Genomic DNA, 22777 nt, shown 5'->3' on the forward strand with positions numbered 1-22777 from the left:
CTCTTGACAACACAGTTACTTACTTTAATACTTCCTTCATTAACTTACTAAACAGCCTTGCTCCTCCCAGAACTAAGAAAATAAAATCTAAAACAGCCCCCTGGCTTTCCAAAGAAACTATAACCCTCATGCATATCCGTGATAAACCATGGAAAATATAGCTAAAATACAAAACACCTAACTTCCTAACAGAATACAGGCAGCTTCAGAATAGAGTTAAAAAACAAATTACTTCCAACCGCAAATCCTACTACTCCAAGCTTCAAAACAATCACAAATCCAACCCTAAGAAATTTTGGAATAGTATTTCTACTCTCCCAACTCCTGGCAGAAAAGAAAACCCTAGTCCTGACCCTAGCTCTCCAGATTATATCATAGCCACCAACTTTAACTCCTTCTTCATAGACTCAATAGCCAAACTCACCACATCCTTCCCTAATAATTTAGTAGCTCTCTTCATACCACCGTCCCACAACTCATCTCCTCCTGCCTCCAATCCAACCCAACCCCTTCCCTTCACTCTTAAACCCATTCCTGTTACCATAAAAAACTCCTCCAAAAGTTGAAACCATGTTCTAATGCACCTAACAACCTACCTTCTAACTTCCTCAAGTTAGCTGCTGATGGCATAGCTCTCCCCATCTGTATCCTAATCAGTCGTCCCATTCAGCAGTCCTATATACCCCTCCTCTGGAAAAAAGCCTTTATCATTCCCTTACACAAAAAGGGCAACAACACCGACATCTCCAATTTCCATCCCATAGCCATTCTCTCGCTCATCTCTAGGATTCTTGAAAAATGTATTTATCTGCAACTTTTACCCTACCTTCTAGATAACCACCTACTGACCCCTACTCAGTACGGTTTCAGACCTGAACACAGTACCACCACAGCCCTTCTATCCTTCCATGACAACATCAACCACGGTCGCGACTCAGGCAATCTCGTATCTACCCTTCTCCTAGACCTTTACAAGGCCTTTGATACTATTTCCCATAGCCGCCTTCTGCCTAAACTCTCTCATCTTAATCTTTCCTCCTCTTCCTTCAGCTGGTTTTCCAGTTACTTGTCAAATAGACAACAGGCCGACAAGTGGAAAAACTGTACCTCATCCTGCCTCGACACACTGACAGGCGTGCCCCAAGGTTCTATCTTGGGTCCTCTACTTTTTAATATCTTCATTAACAACTTTCATCTCTGCATCCCAAATGCTAAACTAGTTCAATATGCAGATGACTCGACCATTATCTGCACCACTAAATCTCTTCCAAAACTCCTACATCCAACTCAGGCTCCCTTCAAAGCACTGAGACACAGATGCTAACACCTAGCGCTCAGTGCTTCCAAAACCAAAATCATGATCTTTACCCCATCCAAAAGTACCAAACTAGACAAAAATTCCTTCTCCATAGTAAGTCAGAACTCGACACCTATCGAAATAGTTCCTCATACAAAACTTCTAAGTGTCCTTATCGACGAACAATTAAAGTTTGACATTCACCTTCAAAATAACATCAAGAAAACTTACAAGAAACTCAGAATGCTATATCGTCATCATCGTTACCCTCTCTACCACCTACCTCCTTCTCTCTCTCTCTCATGTATGGAGCCCCTCTCCTTACCAATCTACATGCAACCCTTAAGACCAAACTGGTATCATGCTATAACAAAATCTTTAAATTCGCCACCAGCTTCAAATCCTCATCTCACCACTGTCATGCCTTACACACCTTGAACTGGCTAGACCTCCCCCACTATCTCACTTACATTCAGCTATCCACTGCTCAAAAACTCATTTTCAAGCCATCTCAATGCCCCTCCCTCTCCTCCATCTTTTCTATGCATCTTCCTGATTGATCTTTAAAATCTTTTAAAATCTCCTTGAAGTGTACAAACCCCTACGTATTCCTGGGCAACTTATATTGTCATTTACCCTTGCACGAAAATGGAGCTCACCCCCCCCCATATCCAAACTACCCAGAACCTCTCCACATTCAAGATCCTGCTCCATTCGTATCTCTCTTCTACCTGGCCATGCTCCTGCTCTCACCCCTCCTAATTTCTACCTACTTACTCCTTCTACCTTCATCCTTTTTCCATTAATTCTCCTTCATCCTTTTTCCATAAACTCCACTTAACACTACCCTTCCTATTTCTCCACCTCCTTTATCTCTTAGATACACTTACCCTTTTTCTACCATAGATATTGTAGGCATACCATCCACATACAATCAGAATACTTATCATCCCAATGGGGTGCAGAAGCTACTAATATCGCTATGTATACAAATCCAATTATTTTGCTATTATTATTACATTATTACATCTCTACTACTTTTATAACTCTTTAATACCATGTATTAACTTCTGCTGATTTTTTTTTTGTACTGTTAATTTTGTATGAACTTTTGTTTGATTTTTTTGCAATTTTAAATATTGTATTAACTTCTGCTGATTTTCACATTGTATGTCTTTACATGGAGCTTTTATCCCCAGGCCTCCATTGAAAAAATGCTCATCTTGGCCCAATGGACTTTCCCAGTTAACAAACTGCAAATAAATATAGCGGCTTTGCCTATAGGTAATTGGACATAGAGTAGCTCAAGAGAGTCATATTGTTTGACCAAGTCTCGAGGTATACTTATCCTTAATGAAGATGGATATACCGCCTCCTTTGGGTCTTTCACACTCAGTTTGAGGTCTTAATGTTTGGAAGGCACTGTAGCCCTGCACGGCTGGGGTCACGGGTGCTTTTGGCACCTTTGAATTATGTCTTGGTGATTGCACAGATATCAGCATCTTCCAAAGTGAGGACTGCTTCCAGGGAGCGTAGCTTCTTGTTTAGACTCCTAGCATTAAGCAGCAGTACCTTCAGTTTATCTAGAGAGGATTTTGTTATGTTGGGAGGCTGGTTATTTTGACTCTGCCTTGAAAAGGCACAATAGGGGTGGCTAATGCCTTTGCCAGTATCCGCAAAGCCTAGCAGTGTGGCCTGCTGATCATGTCTTCCCAGGCTGAGAAATACAAGATCCCCTTGGACTGACACCATAAGTTAATCTTTTTTTTTTTTTGTTTTTGTTTGTATAAGACTTTATACAGATGAAGGAAGTGTGGGAGGCTGGCATAATGGTTAAGGCATTTACCTTACAGACACAAAATGTAAGGTTTGAGTCTCACATGGGGTAATTGACTAGGCTTACAATGGCTAGCAAGAACAGTTAGCCTAGTACATATCTATGAGCCTATGAACATGCCTCCATAAAACAGACTAAATCAGGTCAATAATGCAATGAAATGCTTTATTGTAAAGAAACCCTGGTATAGTACATTCTTAAAGTATAGTAATGAAATATCCTACGGCAAGAAAAATAACTAACCACACAGACTAAATAAAGCATATGTTTTTTTTAAAGTTCTACAAACTACAGTGGTATCCAGTTCCTTGTTAGGATTTAACCCCAAGTGCAACTCAGACATAAAAATAAGTTTATATCAGAATATAAAAAAAGTAAGATCTTTAGCAACATGTTGTAGAAATAATGGTTGAAAACAAGTATTTGCACTAAGTAGGTCCACATATTATATCCATCTGGATTCTAGAACCATCACAAAGTTGTAAGAATACAGAATATGCTGCATAAAATAAGCTCCAGCATAACAGATGGGCAGTACAATAAGATTTACATGACACTTAACATAGCAAGGCAAATAAGCACCATTTTAATGGCATATTAATTGAAATTTTAGCCTGTGCCTCTACTGTACTGGGATGAAGCTCTGACTACAGACCAGGGGACTCAGGTTTACTTAGCAGGTCAGGCAGTGAGGAAGGGTGCGGGTTCTGCCATCAAACAGGTGGAGACTAGGGACATGTATGGGGACAGGGCTTATGGTTGAGGTGCATGTGCTAGCATGGCTGTATATCATAGAGCCCAATGCATGCAACCCCCAGGGACAGGATAAGAGTGTACAAGGGTTGGGATGTTAGATTAAAAATATTTCCCAACAGCAGTACGATGCTGTCCTCTTTCCTTGATCTTCACATCAGCTACAGAAATGGGTTGCGATTAGTTTGGGGGATTCTACAGCAGGTCTGGTAGCTACAGTAGACAATGAGAGGTGCTAGGACCAGCTGATATTTAGCTGTGGGGAGCCAAAACAAGTGGGGTGAAATATATTAAGTAAAATTCATCCACTGAAGCAATCACAGTGAAACTCTTTCTAAACACATTTCCTTGACTGCCTACTACATACAGAATAAACCTTTAAGAACATCTTTCCACAAACAAGGGGAAAAGCAGGGTGGGTAGCTTTACTGTTTTATTGATCTTCCTCGAAAACCTTCAGTAATGGTGAGTATACTTACACAAAACTGTATTCTCTTCTTTGAGGAGGGTCACACTAACATTAATGAGAATATCTGAACACTCCCAAGTAGTACCATATTATACTTGGGAGATGAACAAGTGAACCAAGAGTGGCACACAAAGACAAGAAGCCTAACATTTAATTCACATCCTTATAAGATATGCCACTTTCAAATACAGAAAGCAGACAAAACTGAAGTAGTAAAACATATCTTAGTAAAGGAAAGTAGTAGTCCCAAAGCATCTACAAGTTAAATGATCACTCTAAACATTAAACCTTTATCTATAACATATGTTGGAAAACATCTCAATCAGACCTACACTGGTACCTACATAAGTCGAAATTCCATAAAATAAGCATTAGCCTTAAGGTAAATCTGTTCTGTAAAAATGTTCCGCTTCAAAAATATTTCAAATTAATCACACCGTACTGTTTGGCTGCTGGACTTAATGGATAGGGAATAACCAAGATGCATTGATTAAGCAAATATACAAACACACACACACACATACACACATACACACACACACACACATATATATATATATATATATATATACACACACATATACATATTTCAGCTATCTAATCTATATAAATTCATCAATGCACACCTCATTAAGTATTGATACAGTGAAACGCAAAACTTTAAAACTTAAGGATTTCATCATATCCACTGAAACCTTTAATACAATATAAAATACCTAAAATTGTGGTTTTGCATGGAGGCAAGTCCTCATAACACACTCACTACTTTAGATTGTTTTCAAAACAGTTTACTTCAACCATAATTACAGTCAACTATGTGGATGAAAACTGTGGCATATTATATTACCCACTTTGATATTTAAGAAAACTGGTTGAAAATCTGGGTTAAATCTTTCCAGTCATACAATTACAAAATATTAAGTTTAACAAAAGCTCAGTTAATTCATTTCAGTTATACAGTACTATTAAAGCACAATACAAAAAATATGTCTGGTACTTTTTAAATATAGGAAAAATAGACGTACTTAACACATAAGGTCCTGTGAACCACCAAGCTATCTCATCAGTTTGTCGTGTGACACTGCTCTTTACAATGTCACTGTGTTTATTCATTTATGCCAGTACCCCTTACAAAAAGATCACAGCAGCTAAATGGTAAAGTACAATGGATACAAAAGTATAAGCCATTCTTACTTTGATCAATTTTCATGTAATCCTCCTCCAGCTGTGCAGAAGACATAGCAGAGAACACAGACAAGATGGAGGCCAGCATGGTCTTCTGTTCTTGAATGATGAGTGAGGGATCATCAGGTTGACAAAGATCATGGCAAATGATGTCATACAACAAACTCCAAGTTGCTTGACCTACTTTCAGTGGAAATACTTTGAAAGAAAAAGAAAAAAAGAAATGTACCTCTAGTAGATGTGGAAAGTTACAGCATAGTAATGTTTCACAAAAAATGTTTCTTACAAGGTCACAGTATTGTGCTTTCCTTCACACAGATACGGCCAAAGAATTAATTAGTAGCAACATAAGAACCTACCTGCTCCCATAAAGGCTGTATGTCTAAGATAACACACTTTTCCCTTAACAAAACCTAATGCACAAGTTTGATACAACAGTTGATTTCCATGAATCATGGTGTTTACATTATTGTAGGTCTCCATTACAAGAAATAAAACAGGATGGGAAGATGGTGGGTAAGGGAAGCTGACTGATGTTAGTGGACAGACTGTTTTCTATCCAAAGTTGTCACTAAGTATCAGACCCTACTAAAGGCAGTCAGTAACAATAGAAACAGCTTATATGTGATTGTGTGATTGTATAAATGGGGTTAAACTACCTGACAGAGAAATATGTGAAGGTGATGAGGCACAGGGCAGAAAAATTGGGAAGATATGCATAAAAGTGTAAAGCTTGGCAGAATTCCTGGAAGTACTGCAAATTTTCCAAGAAAACAGAGTTAGGAATGAGAAATAAAGGGGTTACAGTGAGTAGCTAAATGGCTGTTATTCACAATAAGGTTACAGGATAACACAGGACAAAGGAAAAGAAGAGTTATCAAGATTAAATTACGGAGACTACCTGCACCCAAGTGCACAGGTAAATAGCTGCTGTAAGATCATATTAACAGAGTGGTACAGGTGATCACTAGAAGGGGCTACAAGTCGGGACAGGTCTTGTAAAGAGAATGAGTACATAGGGAAAAGGAAGTTGAGAATGACAATGCACAGGGGTAGAACCCTATGTAATAACAGTAGTAAACTGCATACATTGCTTACGGATGAAGTAACTAACACTGAAGCTAGAAAGAAAGCGTGGGTTACACAGCACTGGAACTGTGGTATGGTATTAACTATTTATTTTTTATTTATTTTATATTTGTTTACCGGGAATGTCCGACTGGGCCAAAGACCCATTTTCAGCAGAGGCCCAGGGAGAAAAGCTCCAAATAGGGAATTACAAGTGACAGTAACAATAAACAGTATTAATAAAAAAGTCAGCATTTTACAGAGAAAGTAAAAAAAATTACATTATATAAAATACAAATTTATGTAAGGTGCCTTTGCAGTGCTTACAAAAGACATTGATGGTAAAAGAAAAACAGTAGATACCTGGAAAGAAAAGAAAGGAACTTTAGATAATGAGAGACATATAAAAGGGAGGCAGACAATAGAGAGTTGGGGGATGTGAGGGGAAAAAGAAGAAAGGCTGAGTAGAAAGATAAAGAGAAAAAGTATCTGGGTACTACTGATTAAAGACATAGTATTTTGAGGATGCACAACTAGATTCAGAAGGTTTAAGAAGGGCAAGGAAAGTAAGAGAGGGAGAAGATGGTAGGCTATGTAAAAAATGTTAATCTACAAAAAAAGCAGATACAGAGAAGAGAAGGAACTGTTACAAATATTGGATATAATGCTGAAAATGAAGCTGGTTTCATTTGACATTGGACTACAATACAGACAGCACTAGCTGCATGAAAGATGGATGATGAAAAAACAAGAAAAAGAGTAAAATAGTGATGAAAAAGAGAAGACTCTAACTGATGCAGGCTTCATCCTGTCAGTAATAAGCCATGAAATTCCCACTTTAATGGAAAGAAGGGATACATGGTAAATTTATTTATTTATTTATTTTATTTATTGCAGTTGGTTTACCAGGATAGTCCATTGGGCCTTGAAGAACCCGTTTTCAATGGAGTCCTGGGGAGAAAAGCTCCAAAACAGAAAATAAATGTACATTAACATTTGATAGTAATTTCTAGATACATTGAAGTAGCAAAACATAATGTCCATTAAAATTAGACAGTAAAAGCCTTGGTACATGCAATTGAAGGAACAAAATGCAAAACATAAATGCAGATTAATGAACAAACATAGTAGGTGAATAAGGTAGGTTATGGTATTTAAGGGCATTTAGTAGAGTTGGTTATGAGGGGTGGGAGCAAGAGCATTCCCATTGAGATGCTAGGTGTAAGAAAAGTGACTTCTTGAAGGTAGAGTGGTTAGAGGTAATGGATGTTAGGTGGTAGAGAGTTCCAGAGGCGAGCGAGGCTGAAGGAAAGGAGGTTTTTGCCTGGGGGATGAGTGGGTTTGTGCACTTCTAGTAGATTTTGATTATTAGACCTTAGCACTCTATTTGGTAGGTGCATTTTAAGGGCAGAAGCAAGGGAGGGACAGTTGGAGGGGTTTAGAATCAGCTTATGGGCTAGAGTTAGTTGAGTGTAAGTAAGATAGTTGGGAAGTTCTAACCATTTTAGTTTATGGAGGGAGAGACAATGGTGAGTGGAAGACCTCTGAGCGGTGGCGAATTTAGCAATTTTATTATAGCATGAAGTGAGCTGTTTTTTTAATGAGGACTGAAGATTAGTAAGTAGTGGGGCACCATAGAGAAGGGAGGGGATAAGAAAGGAAGTAGCTAGAGTGGTTTTAGTGGTGGATGTAAGGTAGGCATTTTGTCTATACAGCATGCCAATTTTTTGGTGTGTTTTTGATGTTTTTGTAGGTGGGAATTAAATTTTAGTTGGTTGTCGATCTGAACCCCGAGTAGTTTGGTGTCTGATACTATTTCGAGAGGCAAGTTATTTTGACTGGTAACTAAGAATGAGTTCATGTTGGGGGGAGTGAGTTTGGAGGGGGTAAATAACATTAATTTGGTCTTGGTGGCGTTAAGAGCTAGATGATTGCTAAGCATCCATTGCTCTGTGGAAGAAAAGGCGTCTTGAGTAAGTTTTTGTAGAGTGGGGATAGAAGAGGCAGAGCAGATGATAGTAGAATCATCAGCATATTGGATGATGCTAGAGAAAGGGATAGCTTTGTAGAAGTCATTAATAAAGATATTGAAGAGTAGAGGACCCAGTATGGAGCCTTGTGGAACTCCGGTAGGGGTACTTAGGAAGGAGGAAGTTGCTTTTTTCCACTTTACAGCTTGATTTCTGTTGGAAAGATAGCTAGAGAACCAGTTCAAAGAGGAGGAGGATAGGGAGAGTTTAGTTAAGAGCAGGCTGTGAGAGATAGTATCGAAAGCTTTAGAAAGATCAAGGAGTATGGTGGAAACGATTTGTCCTGAGTCACGGGCTTTATTGATGATTTCAAGGAAGGAGAGAAGGGCAGTCATGGTGCTATGATTAGGTCTGAAACCGTGTTGTGTGGGGGTGATAAGATTGTTGTCTAGGAGACGAGGGAGGAGTTGGAGTTGTACACATTTTTCAAGGATTTTTGAAATGGGGGACAGGATGGCTATGGGACGGAAATTTGTAATGCTGTTATTGTTACCACCTTTGTGTAATGGTATGATATATGCTTGTTTCCAGATTTGGGGAACTGAGCCTTCTTGTAGGGAGCGGTTAATTAAGATGCTGATGGGGTAGGCAAGGCTTTCAGCAGCGATGCCAAGAAAGTAAGAAGGGATATTATCAGGAGCATTGGTACATGGTTTCAATTTCTGAAGGAGTTTCTTAATGGTAGCAGTGGGAATGGGATTTAAAGTGAAGAGAGTGCAGTCAGGGGGTGTTGAATTTTTGGGGTGGTATAGATGAGGATGGAATTTGTGTAGAAAGGGGTATAGTGGGATTAGTGGGTGTAGAGTAGAGTGTGGATGTAGAGATAATGGGGGTGGGTGAAGGGGTGTTTGATGAAGGGGAGGAGATAGAGAAAGAGGTGGTCAGTTTGGAAATAGAGTCAATAAAGAAGGAATTGAATTGGGTGGCTAAATCTAGTTCTGGAGCATTTGGATCTGGGTTTGGAGTATCTGGTTTACTGGGGTGGAGGAGAGTGGAGATTCCTTTCCAGAATTTTTGAGGGTTGTTTTTGTTTTGGTTTTGGAATGTAGAGTAATAGTTTTGTCGATCACAAGAGATGTGTTTCTTAACTTTATTGCGGAGCATTTTGTATTAGTTAAGGAGTGGGGTTGCCTTATGTTTTTGGTAGCGTGCCCATGCTTTGTCTCTTTGTCTCATGGTAGAAAGAGTAGTTTTAGATAGCCAAGGGGCTGATTTAGTTTTTATTCTCTTAGTCCGTAGGGGAGCTTGAGAGTCAAGTACTTTTAAGAATGTTGAGTTAAAGTATGAGACAGCATTGTCTAGAGGTAGTGTTTTTAGACAAGTCCAATTTACTGCTTTTAGTGAGTTTGAAAAGGTTGTTGGGTTGAACTTTTTTTGGTCACGGATTGTAATGATGTTGTGGGTCCGTTGAAGGATAGTGGGAAGTCGGTGGGTAAAGGTGGGTAGGTGGTCACCTAGTGGGTCGGGAAGGATGCCACTGTTGGTGAAATAGTGGGGATGAGAGACTAGAATCCAATCCAATATGCTCCCATTAGAGGGGGTTTTGGCTGGGTGAGTGGGCAAGTTGATTAGTTGCGAGAAACTGTAGAGGTTGATATTAGTGGTGTTTGCAGGAGCCTGGATAAGGGCCCAGTTAATGTTTACATCGCCAAGGATGCTCTTGCATCACTCGGGTCACGATAGGATTTGAATAAATGAGGCTATAGACAAGGAGACCAACATTCTTGGGCTGGTCCTGAACATCAAGGAATGAGTGTAGGGCATTACAGGTGAGATAAAACTGTGTATACCACAGTGTAGTTCACAATCCAGTAGGTATCCATGGATAACAAAATTAGGAAACAGGAATAGCGGTGCAGAAGGATAGATTGCTATCTGTTTGGAAGATTGGTGAGAAGGAATATTTAAAGTAAAAGAGACTTAATGCTGCAGAAAATACGTGGCGTATTAGTGAAGGACTTAACTGGGGCATGCAAAACATAATGGGAGAAGCAAGTGTGACTAGGTGAGGCAGCTAACATAGGTAAATGAGGTATCCAGATCTATCACACAGATAGATGAAGCCCTGACTACGAATGAGACTAGTGGCTCAGGTACAGCAGGAGCTAGCTGAAGAGGACAGCAGAGAGTATTCAACATTAGCTCACAAATCCTGGATAGAGGAAAGCAGCTAGGCTCACTGCTGTAATGACACCTAGATGAAGCCAGGTGTATTACTAGATCTATACCAGCATGCTTGCATCACTCGGGTCACGATAGGAGCACAGATGTCAAGCAGTGCACCGTAGTAAGAATCAGGCATGTGTAGCACTGTGTATGCAAGGAGGCTAGTACTGCAGACAAAACTGAAAATGCCATAAACAACTGGCAGTTGCAGGATAGAAACCACCTTGATGACTGCCTAGACGATGACCTGCAGTAAATGGCTCCTGCCTATGAGTAAACAAATGGGCAGATTGGCTTTCATCCTGGGGAAGGAACAAACAGGTTAACATATCACTGTAGTGGGGGGGGGGGGGTTGATGGTATGCAATGGGCAGAAACCAAACTCACAAAATATGGCATAATGGGCTTGCCGTATGAAAAGGCATACTGGAAAATTAGAAATGGATCAGGGATAACAACAGGTATACAGTGACAAGCTCAGGCTCATCCAGCAGATAAAGACACATCTTAAGAGCTAACTGGCTAAAGCAGCAAAGAATGGGCCTAAGAAATTTATCAGATATAGGCAGAAGCAAAAGGAGAAATCTAACTGAGTCTGTGTTATTATGAAGGAGGGGAAAACTTATTTTTTAAGGTGTGGAACCTGAAGAAGCTGGAGACTCTTGTGTACAAAATAAGCTAGCTGTCTCCATACTTCTAAAATAATGGTAACAGACTGGGATGACAAGACAACTGGGAAAGAAGGGGGACTGATGGGAAGATGGCTATTGAAGAAATAAATACGACTTGAGGGAGACAAGGAACTTGGAGTAGGAAAATGCAAGAGAACCGAAATATGTGCTGGGCAAACCAGTGGCTAAATTCTACAGTCCCTCTGTATGGACTGAAATGCTGACAAATGAATCAAGGATGTCAACAGTAATTTCCTTTTACAATGGAAGGTACAGAAAGGAGCTATTTAACTGGAGTGCAGCCTGCCTTATCTATGCCCCATGTTACGTTATGGGATACATTCTGATGTAGCAAAATAATGGAGTTTCTGAATGAAGACTGCCTTCTAACTGAGCTACAGAAGAAGTCTTGTCAGTTTAACCTGATCCAGTTCTGTGACTTGACACAGTTCTACAGCAACATATGGAAAATGGTAAGCCAGCCCTCTAGTGGGGTAGTGGGAAAACTATAAGGATGGGGGACTACACTGTGAGGCAGATAAAGAAACTGTTACCTGATTGAAGACAGAGGGTTTAGAAGTGTTGGGTAGCAAACTGTCACACAGAAAGACAGTGATTACTGGATACCATACGGTCCAGTGCTGTGATTGGCCTTGTTCAGCACAGATATGTCAGACATCAGACTGGTGCTAAAGAAGGGCAGTCTATGTGCAAATGACAACAATGAAGATCAGGATGCAGCCAATTAAAAAACTTCAGTTGATCCTAGATGCAATGAATGCTGTTAACAGGAATGGTGACAGTGAAACTTCTGCCCAGGAGTGGTGACTTTAACAGCTGCTTGGAGAAAAGAAAGCTTAAGTGGAAATTAAGGTCATATGATGGTCACCCCTCCTAGGCTAAATGACCACATCAGCATGCAAAAAGTCTTTTCAGATTAAGACCATTAAAACAAAAGATGGCTTATTTATTTAGGCTTCTCCACTATCCTAGTTAAGTTAATTTTTTTGTTAAACTTTATAAACACACACACACACTCGCACGCACACAACACACACACACATGTATACATGTATATAATTATTTGCAAAGATGTACTTTAAGTTGACCTTCAGTTGCCATTCAACAGCCTCTTGCACTCTGAACCAAATTTCTCTAACCACCGGACAGTTCCAGACTAAGTGTACATAACACTGCTTTAGATATTAAGCAGTTCCAACACTCATTCACAGATATCCAAGTTATGTCAAGGCTAAACGATAAAAGCTGCTATATTTGCACTAGTTTTACTATGAAGACTTGATGCGGAGCATGCAAAAAGGAATTTATAACTCTCCCCACTACTCTAAACAGACATGATTATGTTTACATAGATATTTTTATATCATAAGTAGACCCCAGAGAATTTTTCCTCAGGCAGACAACAAATGTTGGAGGTGTGAAGGAGAAGAAAAAGGTAATTGGGAACATATTTTCTCGGAGTGCAATGAGTTGGCAGACTTTAAGGATTCCCTGCAGGATGCACTGTCGGAGATGCTCTGTGGGCAGACTGGACTGACGGGGGAGATGATTTTTATAATACAGAGTCAGAATTACCTAGACATGGTAAGGCTTTGCTGTGGTGGCTGCCAAAAATGCAATTACTAGAAAATAGAAATCAAAATCTAAACCAACTACACTGGAAATAGTGAATACAGTAACAGAGATAAAAATACTGGAATTGAGATCTTTAGAAAAGGATAGGAGCAAACTACATAGGAAAAAAATGGGAATTGTGGGAACAACACATACAAGGGAGGAATGAGGTTCAAAAGGCGGCAGGACTTAAAGGAGCTATGTAATGTTTGAGTGAGAAAAATTGGGTAGATTATAAGTGATGTAAAATATTTGCAACTAGGAGTGTGTCAGTGTGGTTTGTTTTCATTTATATAAATGCATGATTGTCTGTGTTGTAAGTGATGGTTTAACAAAAAGACAAGAACTGAATAATGTATGTAAGGTTATATGACATATAGCAATATATGTGTATTATAATGTTTATGTTAATATAGTCTGATTACTTTTATATGAATGTAAATTTGCCCATGTCACAAGTGACAATTCAATAAAGGTGTTTGAATAAAAAATGATTATCTATAGTAGCAAGTTAATATAAACATATTGCTGAAGAGCACTTTATACACTAGTGTGTGTGTGTGTGTGTGTGTGTGTGTGTGTGTGTGTGTGTGTGTGTGTGTGTGTGTGTGTGTGTGTGCTCACACGTGAGATTAGAGATTAGACTATATGGTCTGATAATGTTTTTTGCCCATTCATTTGTATGTATATCTCTCTCAAGAGTTTGTATTTGTTTTATTTTTTCAAGTATTATAGATGTTTGATTTCTAATCAACTTGTATACTGTGATACACCACTGATCTCAATTTTATCTCAAATGTTATGTTATTTGTGGATCTTTTCTCCCCGGGCCTCCACTGAAAAAGGACCTGTGCAAAAGGACTTTCACGGTTATCAAATGTAAAATAAATAAATTTGTGTTGGTAAGGACCTTTCCCTGTAATGCTCTCTTGAAGGGGATTTATAATCTAACACCATCTTGCCAAATGGATCCTGTAAAGACCCAAGTTGGGAAACATTTCAAAAAAGGGAATGCTCATTGACGTGGGAGAGGATTGCAGTCATCAAATGATAAAGAGCTCCTACGTGCCTGGGGCAAAAGATCAACCAATAGATAAACATGGGGAAGACCCAGAACATTCAGTAAAAGGGAGTGGGATCCACTATATACTGATGAGATGCCCATATTCCATCCCAGAGTTTAGGCCTGCCAAGAATTCTCCTTCATACTATAGATTGCATCTCACCTGGATTCCAGATCTTACCTCTTCCTCTACCCTAGTCCCAATCAGTTGTATAAGCATATATCTTTTTATAGCAAGTCAAACAGGAGCTTGCTCCACCCTTGCCTATACAGATTGTACCAGAAGGGTAGCATATGAAGACAATTCAAAGTGTGAGACTTCCACACCACCAACCCTTTTCTCCTTGGTGGTAACCAGAATAATATCCTAGGAGTTTTGCCCCCTCCATATCAAATCTGCACACATCCTCTGAATGGGAAGAGAACAGCAACAAAACTGAGGGAGGTCTCTAGCCAGAAACAGGAATATAGGCAGGGAATGCATTTATTTATTTATTTATTTATTTATTTATTTATTTTATTTTATTTTATTTTATTTTATTTTACATTTGTTGACTAGGATAGACCAACTGGATACATGTCCATTTTCAGTGGAGGCCTGGGGAGAAAAGTTCTAAACACAACATACAGAAAAAAATAATACAGGAAAAATCATAGTATCAATACATGTTGCAAATAGTTTACAGACTCTATTCAGTCAAGCAAGTTATACATTCGATCAGTATTAAACTTATATAAGTATCTAAACTAACAATTATGTCACAGCTTGTATGTAGTATAAAGTACTGTTTGGCACACAATTATAGAAAGGAGCTAGTCAGGATTAGAACAAGGAGATAACCAGTGTGTCTTAAAATGTCTGAGACTTTTTTTGAATTGAGTTAGTGAAGATACTAGAGTAAGGTTGGCAGGAAGGGAGTTCCATGTTTTGCCAACAGAGTTGGCAAAGAGGGAGTCCCCAGCTGAGTTATTGGTTTTGAATGTTTGAACCAGCAGTCTGTTAGATGAGCGAAGTGGCCTGAGGTTACTGTAGGGGCTAATGATGGTTTTAAGTGCAGGCGTATTTTCAGGTTGGTTGAGTATTTATATGCCACTATAAGCTGGTTGTATTGAAATAGGCTAGGTAATTCAAGCCACCCTAGAAGATTTAGGTTATGACAGTGGTGTGTCCTAAATGCCATGCCTGTGGCAAATCTGGCAATGTGGTTATAACAGCTAGATAACTTGCTAAGGTCAGATTTGTTCAGATTGGTGAATAAAGGGGAGGCCTAGAGAAGGGTAGAAAGTAGATGGGAATGGGCAATAGCAGTTCTAGCAAGTGGAGTAAGAAAAGGTTTAATCTTATAAAGAGAGCCACGTTTTTTTATTAATTATTTTGACAGTTTGGTTGACATGCATATCAAATTTAAGGTTATTATCTACTATAACACCTAAGAGTTTAGTTTGGGCTTCTGGGGAGATAATGGTGCCATTATTTGATTTAATGGTAAAGAATAGTGATGAGGACCTACGAGTGGAGGAAAAAAGTAGCAGCTTTGTTTTGCTAGGGTTTAAGATCAGATGATGATTAGAGAGCCAGTTTTCAACAGTGTTAAACATATTCTGGGACAATGTCACTAGCTTTGTCTGGGAGGTGGCTGAGCAGATTAAAGTGGAGTCATCTGCATATTGAATGCAGGTTGCATCTGGGATGACAGAGTAGAGGTCATTAATAAAGATAGAAAAATGAAGGGGTCCTAGTATAGAGCCCTGGGGGGCTCCTAAGGTGATGGGTAGAAGGGAAGATAGTTTGCCCTGCCATAGGATGGCCTGTTGTCTACCACAGAGGTAGGATTGAAACCATTGGAGAGTGTGGTTACCTAAGGAGAAGGCCTTCAAAGTATGGATAAGCTTTTGGTGGTTAACCATATTGAAGGCCTTGGAGAGATCAAGAAAGAGGGCTGAGGTTAGTTTGTTATTATTTTGGTTATGGCTTATGACATCAGAGAATGAGCGGAGGGCTGAGGTAGTACTATGGAATGGCCTAAAGCCTTGCTGAGAGCTAGCCAACAGATTGTTCTGGATAAGATAGTGCAGGAGTTGTTTATGGATGCACTTCTTCATAATTTTAGCCAGCAGTGACAGAATAGCTATGGGTCTGAAGTTTGACAATTCAATGGAGCTACCACCTTTATGGAGTAGTATAACATGGATATTTTCCATATAGAGGGGTTGGTAGCTTCAGATTTGGTTCTACTGATTAAGATGAAGATGGGGTATGCTATGGCATCTGCAGTTTTTGTAGATACTCTGCAGGGAGGAGATCAGCAGATAGGGTGGTTGGCTTTAATTTTTTAATTAGGGCACGGATAAGTGATATAGGTACTGGTTGAAAGCTAAAGGAGAGTTGGGTACTGGGTATAGCGGCAGTTGAGGTAGAGCAACTGGGAGTTAGCTGACTAGCTAGGGAGTGGATAGAGTCTGTGAAGAAACTATTAAATGTGTTGGCAACATCCTCCAGGGTTTTATGGTTGGAAGATGAAGGGGTTATTGTATCGATTTTAACCAGAAAGAGAGAGCTGTAATCTCTGCAAATTTTTCACCATTGGTTTCAGTTCTTCTGGAAAAGATCTGGTGTTTGCTTTGGTGAACTACTTCAAATTTCTCATCAGTTTTATTAACATGTATGGAATCTGTTCCCTACACTACAGCTGTAATTCTGATAACTATATCAACTTTTGCTTTCTTAGAGCATTAAGAGGAAAGAGGGTGGTTTTACATTTGTTTACTTTACGATATGATAAAAGTTCTCAAAGTAGTCTATTAATTCCAACATTCCTGGTAAATAGGAGGCTGTGTTTTCACCCCATCATCAGTAAACCATGAGGAGGTGATACTGCACTTATTTCAACTTACAAACCAATATTTCTGCACCTACAACAAGAAGAAGGGGAAATGGACAGCACCCTTACCTTGTACCCCTTGACATATCAAAGGATGCCATTTGTGGAGATCTGTGCCCTAGGATTCCACAGTATTTGGCAAACCTCAAAAAGGAGTCTTCAGTCCTAACAAAGGCAGCAGTTCTACAAATGTTCCAGTAAATGAAATGCTTTTTTCAGGTCCAAACAAAGTGCTGCATCAGGTGTGCTACTATCTCTGTAGACTTGAAGGGAATTTATGCATAATCTAATCAAATCAGGGTTGCCCTGTCTCCCTCTTGTAAAACCCTGCTGCATGAAGATGACTTTTTTAGTACCACCTGCTCCAGCCTCCTAGTTGAATTTTAGCCAAAATCTTTGTATTAGGTGATACTGGTCTGTAGTTGGTAGGATCCAAAGAATCCCCATCCTCTTTTCGAATAAAAAAGGAGGACAGTAGCCAGTAAGGAAGAAATAAGGAAGCTGACCCTCTTCCTTCACCGTACCAAGTAAGTGCCAGAGTTGTTCACTCGTGTTGTTTAGAAATCTCTTTACAAAAGCCTAATGGTATGTTGTCTGGCTCTGGGGCTATGACAAATAGCAGATTTCTGATAGCAGCCCTACCATAGTCACATCCTGAGCATTGATTTCTGGTAAGTCAAGTCCCTACAAAAATGAAGATTCTCCCTGTCCTAGGATAGTGCCATGGACCTGAATAATTCTTTACAGGTAGTTAAAAGATTTGATTAATAACCTCTAGGTTATGTCAACACCTTGCTTTGCGCTTTAATAATGACAATGTGAAGTTCCATTCTTCTTTCCATTAATTTATGCACCAGCAGCTAAGGCAATATAATGCTTTTGACCCTGTGCAGAATGTGCCAGTGTTTCACCTGTTCTGAAAGAAGGCAAATTTCAACAGTCTGACCGCAAGAGAGTATCCTTACAGTATTTCCTTTGACAGAATTCCAAATGCAGTTTTACAGTGTGTTCCGCCATTAGCCCCCCCCCCCCAAGTCATTCTTTTCTACACATCTGAGTACAGTGTATTGTACATGGATTTTGAAATAAATCCAATTATTACACCATGCTAATAATAGTTACCCGGATTCATATCCCAGAATGCACTAATAGAATCCCTTAGCTTATGATAAAATTCCTCCTTTCACATTAAGAGGGTGACAATTTCCTTGTCAGGCAGTAGGTGACAATACCCAGTTTTGTATTGAGACCCTGATGTAAGAATGATCCAAAACCAACGTTAGTACAAACTCCCTGGCTGGTACCATTTGCAATACACTGTAGGTGACAAAACAGTAATCTAACCTGCTGGACAGACGTAAGGAAGGAAGTGCATATGTATAGCCTATGCCCTTGGGATGAAGCACCATCCATACATCCAGCAGGTAAAACTCATTGATACAGCCTTTCATTGCTGCTTTAACTGTAGGCAAGTAGGATTTCCCTGGAGAATGTGTATCCAAACTGAGGTCCAATGTGACACTGAAGGCCCCCTCCATAGCAGCAGGAGTGTGTTCCTATTCCTATCCTGTCCATCTCAGAAAAGACTTCCTGCAGTTTGAAAACATGATTCACACTGGGTCCACAAAAAAATTCCTAGAGTTACATCAACCAATTGTGTTTTCCTTTAAAAAAAACACTTCTGCTCCTCTTGTCCCCCCCGATTCACTGGAATCCATTTGAGGGATGCCTTCATCAGGACAAGCACATCTGATTTTGCTCTTTTGTGGCAACTCACTGAATGCCAGCCTTTCCATTTGATGTGCATTTTCAAAGGAGCCACAGAACAAACTGCTTGAGCTGTCACAACTGTGGATGCTTATCCCAGTAAGTGTATGATGCATACAACATTTTCCATAGTAAGAGATCAGTGGATTCATTGTCTGATCACAGAGATGTCACCTGTAATGCTGGAATTTCCATTACTAATGAAAAAGAAGTCCATATCAAGCACTTTTTCCTGGGCCAAAACGATTTATTACTGCAGAGAATCTAAGATTGCTGACTGACAGATCTTTATCTGTGCTGGGAGTATTTATGATATAATGACACTGATCCTTATCATCAGAAAAACAGAAAAAAAGTAATAAAACTAGAGTGTACTTAACCGGAAACAGCCTAGGTAATGATAATGCACCATCCTGAGTATGACTATGCCAAGGGACAGACACTTGGTGAACATGCTAGGAACAGTTGCTAGATGAAATTATACAGCAGAAAACTGAAAATGATGTTTCCAGTTTGAACATAAGAACTGTTCTTTGAGGTTCAGAAGACATGGACATACTAGAAACCATCTTTTCAGATCCAAGATTACCATATGGATTCCCTGAAAGAAAATGACAATAATTGGATCACTATTCTGAACTTCTTTAATTTTTGCTGTTTGCTCAGACAGAAGATGCCCTAAATTATTTTGAAATTCCTGTCATCTCTATCTGGGACTAGAAAGAAACTTGAGCAGAACCAGTTTGATAAGAAAGTGAAAGGTTTCTGTCTGTGACCTCTTACACACACACACACACACACACACAGACACACACACACACACACAGACACTTTTGTAAAACAGACTTTATTGTAATTAGCAAAGACTTGGATGCTCTATGAACAGGGTTAATAAATTCTGCTTTGTAAAGTAACCAACATTTCTTTCATTCCTTGCTCTGATTAAATTTTGCTGTAGTTGCTCATGCAAGGAGACATTTTGCCCTTCACTAAAAGGATTAATGAAATGAAGGGCAAGACAGGGATCAGTGCCCCTGCATCTGAAGTAGAGAAGTACTGAAAAAAGTTACCTGTGAGAAATGACTTCACAAAAGGTTGAGAAAAGTACAAATAATGGCATTCTGCTTTTTGAACTTTACTTTTCCTCTGGAGTTTCTTGCACATCTTCCACACAGTACAGTCCCCTGACAGCAACTCTTTAAGTGGAAAACTGATCTGTACTCTTTCTACAAAAAGAAAATTTATGTCAGCGAGAGGCCAGTTCAAGGTGCTCCTAATAAGGAAAATTAGCTCATCCTAAGTAGAAGTACAAGGGGGGGGGGGGGGTGATCTCATTATCTTGTCCATGTCTGAAGAACAGACCTTAACATTCTCGACTTTAAATAAGACCCAGGAGTTGAGGAAAAACTATGACTCTGGTATCCATGAACATCAGCTTGCAAAAAGTTGTCTGTGAGAAAGACAGGCATCAGGTATCGAGGTTGTGGGAACTAGCACTTGTATGAATGTCAGCTGAAGGCTGCTTTAAGTGCAGACAGGTCCACATTAAGGACTGGGTGGACTACTTCAGAGGAAGATCCCTAATTATACGATCCCACAAGTGCATCTTGTTATCCAACAAGCATATAATTTTGATGTCCTTGATCTGAGATATGAATTTCAGAGCAGAATGACCAGGTGGACTTTCCTCAGCTGGGGACTGTTGGCCCACAGGATGCTGATGGCCAGTCACAGAAGAAGCCTTCCTTGTGATCAGGTAACTCAAGAAGGCACTCTCAGAAAACAAATCTGCTCCACCAATGGTTCCACTCCATTAATCAGAGATAAGGTTCTTGCCTCACCCTAGAATGCATCTCCCAGAATGGGAGCAGAGAACAATCCTGCCCCATCCTCACATTTTTCAAACACAGATGTAGGCTCAAGTCATCATTAGTTGAGAGTGAACATGCCACTTGGAGGGAATGGGGAGTGTGGAGCTAAGCTGGACAACAGATTTACTCTGAGGATGTTCTAGCTTGGACCCTGCAGTGCTGATAAGAATAATTGGGACTATGAAAAGGATTCTCCCACTAGTCTCCCTGAAAAGAGCTCCTGACTGGTACAGTCTTGAAGTGAGCTAACTACTTCTCCTTCCTCTGAAGTCAGGTAGATTGGTTCAACCTCTGGCACTTGTGGCAGTACTTAATACTGTCCCGTTACCAGTAGCAGTGCAGATAATACTATCTTTTATCTGCCAACCACACATTTCCACTTCACCTAATGTGTCTGGGAGCCAAGAACCTTTTTTTCCTTATTTTGCACCAATTCCTTGTTATCAGACAGCAGTTGTGAACAAATTTTCTACAGTAGTAGCCCACATGGTTTCATGCATGTGCCTATCCCAGTTACAGACAAATTGCTTGATAACTGTCCTTGGTCCTTTAGAATGTTTTTCTTATTACACTACCAGTGCCTCTGTTTGTGTAGTTTTGCTAGAGAATTAATTAGCAAAGGGTTTTGATTTCTAGATACTTTTCCACCCCTCCTCTAACTGCAATCAGTGGAGCCAACCTATCAGGTTCGAGCCCTTTTCATTACCTAGAGGTAAGGAAATCCACAAATCCCCTAGGGAAAAGCTACATGGAGGTGCTATCTCTCAGAAGACACTGGGAAGTCTGAGCACTTAATACCATTCCAGCAATAAAAGCATTTCTGCAAGTCTCCAAACCTGCCCTTGGGGATGATGGGATACCCACATCACTCTGTGGACTCATAAAGCCCTCCTATTGTGACTGTACACTTTTGTGCAGTTGTTAATGAGAATTACTACCAGGAGATGGTTTTGTGAGCTGTAAGCTTGCCTACTGCAATACCACCACCACCCCAAGGGATTGTGGCTGTACTTGTTCTGCTCTGGCTACTGTCTCCATGGATGTGGATGCCCCCCCACCACCACCGCCAGTACCGTCAAGTACCTTAGCCTCTAATCAAACTCAGGTTGCCTGGACCATACTCACAGCTTTATTCTTCTATGCCACTGGTGCTGGGTATTCGTTAGTAAAGATTACAAAACAAAAACAAATCAACCATGTACAAAAAGTTTCCAAGAGTGCAGCTTCAACCACAGGAGTGGATGAAAGTAAAGCAGTGTCCATCATCTGTACAAGTGAAATGAATATCACACCTTACAGAAAGGAGGAAGAAAACCAAAAATCCTCACTTCTTGATTATATATCCAAGTTTCACGTTTCAGCTGAATATGCTGTTTTTCTAAGTATACATCTAAATGGAAGAAACAGTATTTGAAAGAACCTACCTAATGAATGAATTCCTCCATCCACTGTAGTTAGTAACTGGAGAATATGCATATAGATATCAAGTCCTTCACAGCAGTGCTCTAATCTGCAGAACAGAGAAATCAAGTTAAGGCATGCTGCTTAGCATACTAATCAATACAACACAGTTTTTTTTTTTTTTTTTTGCTGTTCAGTCTCTCTCTTTCACTATTCCTTCCATTACCACTCTACTAACCTATTTGTTCCACTAAGGGTAACAACCTTACTGCCCATTTATTCTCTAGTGATCAGGGGTGAAGGGGTAACAAGCTGGGTGAAAGAGGTTCTGTCATCAGGGCAGGATACTGAGATTTTCTTATTGTCTACCATTTTTCCCTCTTCAGCTCAGTGGTAGTCCTAGATCTGGGTGTGCAATAAGCTTTGCGTGGGCCTGTTATTCACTTCTGTGAATGATGTAAGCTAGCGAAACACCCTGCCCACCTCCCCTACAAGCAAATGACTGAATTTACTTTCTGGTCTCTGTACAGAGTTTAAACAAAGCAAGCTTTCCCAAAAATGCTGCACTCCTCTCCCAAGAGTGAGCAGGGTCAGCACTTTCAGTCTTCTCCCATCCCCACAAGGCTCCTCTGGTGTTAGGACTGCTAATCGATCCAAGGTTATCTGGGTCATAGTCAAACCT

At 39.9% G+C, this 22777-nt stretch overlaps 1 protein-coding gene across 1 annotated transcript in view; it reads right to left on the reverse strand.

Moving 5' to 3' along the window:
* SAAL1 (serum amyloid A like 1) overlaps positions 1 to 22777 on the reverse strand; it is a 579650-nt gene that overhangs the window by 213485 nt on the left and 343388 nt on the right. Inside the window, exons 9-10 of the mRNA XM_044059076.1 lie at positions 22119 to 22204; positions 5551 to 5739 (exon numbers count right to left, since the gene is read on the reverse strand). Of these exons, the coding sequence (XP_043915011.1) occupies positions 5551 to 5739; positions 22119 to 22204 (275 nt within the window). The remainder of the gene's footprint in view (positions 1 to 5550; positions 5740 to 22118; positions 22205 to 22777) is intronic.

Source organism: Protopterus annectens, chromosome 17.part0 (genome assembly GCF_019279795.1).
Source record: "Protopterus annectens isolate FY-2018-M chromosome 17.part0, PAN1.0, whole genome shotgun sequence".
In the NCBI taxonomy this organism is placed as follows: domain Eukaryota; kingdom Metazoa; phylum Chordata; order Ceratodontiformes; family Protopteridae; genus Protopterus; species Protopterus annectens.